The 1,381-nt window shown below is 51.1% G+C and overlaps 1 protein-coding gene across 2 annotated transcripts in view; it reads left to right on the top strand.

Moving 5' to 3' along the window:
• HKDC1 (hexokinase domain containing 1) overlaps positions 1-1,381 on the top strand; it is a 75,374-nt gene that overhangs the window by 25,790 nt on the left and 48,203 nt on the right. For both annotated transcript variants that reach the window (XM_012801324.1, XM_023509568.1), the window contains exons 3-4: positions 279-427; positions 526-645. In XM_012801324.1, coding sequence (XP_012656778.1) covers positions 279-427; positions 526-645 — 269 coding nt within the window. The remainder of the gene's footprint in view (positions 1-278; positions 428-525; positions 646-1,381) is intronic.

Here is a 1,381-nt window from a genome sequence, read left to right as displayed (position 1 = left end):
CAAGCGAGTCTCCTGCCTCTGCCTCCCAAGTAGCTGGGACCACAGGCGCCCACCACAACACCTGGCTATTTTTTGGTTGCAACCGTCATTGTTGTTTGTCGGGCCGGGCTGGATTCGAACCCGCCACCTTAGATGTATGTGGCTGGCGCCTTAGCCACTTGAGCCACAGGTGCCGAGCCTGTATGTCCAACTTCTAACACAAAGCTTGCCATACAGTAAAAGCCCTCAATAAATGGTCACCAATATATATATATATATATATTTTTTTTTTTTAATAGAGAAAGGAGAGTTCCTTTCCTTGGATCTTGGAGGATCTAAATTTCGAGTCTTGAAGGTGCAAGTCTCGGAGGAGGGGAAGCCACAGGTCCAGATGGAGAGTCAGTTCTACCCAACGCCCAATGAAATCATCCGAGGGAATGGCTCAGAGGTACAGGGCAGGTGGTTTTTTGGGGGGTGGGAAGGCCTTGGCATCAGTGTGTAAGAAACCATCCCTGAGCCCATGTCCTTCATTTTTTCTCTCTGCAGCTGTTTGAATATGTGGCTGACTGTCTGGCAGACTTCATGAAGACCAAAGACTTGAAGCATAAGAAACTGCCCCTTGGCCTGACCTTTTCTTTCCCCTGCAGACAGACGAAATTGGAAGAGGTAAGGCCAGTGCCAGGGAGGGGGAAAGCGGTGTAGGCTTTGGGCTTTTCCTTCTTTTTGTTAACGAGGAGGTGGCAGTGTGCAGTGGATAGCTCATGCACACAGCCAGTATGATTTTGCACTTAACCTGGGCCCAGAGCCAGGGAGTAATGGCTTTCACTGGTTCTTAGACCTTGATTGCTTCAGAATTCCCAGGAAGGCCTGCTCAGTGCGGATTGCGGGGCTCCCCCAGGACTGCTGATTCTGCACTGAGCCCCTAAATTGACACTGCTAAGAGGTTCCTGTTCAAGGACTGCACTTAGCACCACTAAAATAGCTGACTAGAATGAGAGCAGGAGAGCTCGGGGAATGTCCCCCCAAGCCCTTGGGAGGAGGGCTGTGGTGGAGCTGCTGAGTGAAATGTTCTTGATCAGACCCTGAGCCTGGGGTATCTAGTCTCAGCTGTGCCACAGCTGGCTGGAGTTCCTGGTAAATCAACCCTGTGTATCTCAGTTTTTCTATTTGTAATCAGGAGGAAGCCTAACCTGCTCCTACGTGCATCTGTGGCAATAAGTAAGGGGATTCTAGGGCTGGGGGTTATTGTTAAGAATCAAATCTCTCTGCTCGGTGCCTGTGGCTCAAGCGGCTAAGGCGCCAGCCACATACACCTAAGGTGGTGGGTTCGAATCCCCAGCCCAGGCCCGCCAAACAACGATGGCTGCAACCAAAAAATGGCCAGGCTTTGTGGCTGGCGCCT

Source organism: Otolemur garnettii, unplaced genomic scaffold (genome assembly GCF_000181295.1).
Source record: "Otolemur garnettii isolate 467f Iridium unplaced genomic scaffold, OtoGar3 scaffold00008, whole genome shotgun sequence".
Taxonomy (NCBI): Eukaryota; Metazoa; Chordata; class Mammalia; order Primates; family Galagidae; genus Otolemur; species Otolemur garnettii.
The sequence above is the reverse complement of the archived record's forward strand: the minus strand, read 5'-3'. Positions and strand labels throughout refer to the sequence as shown.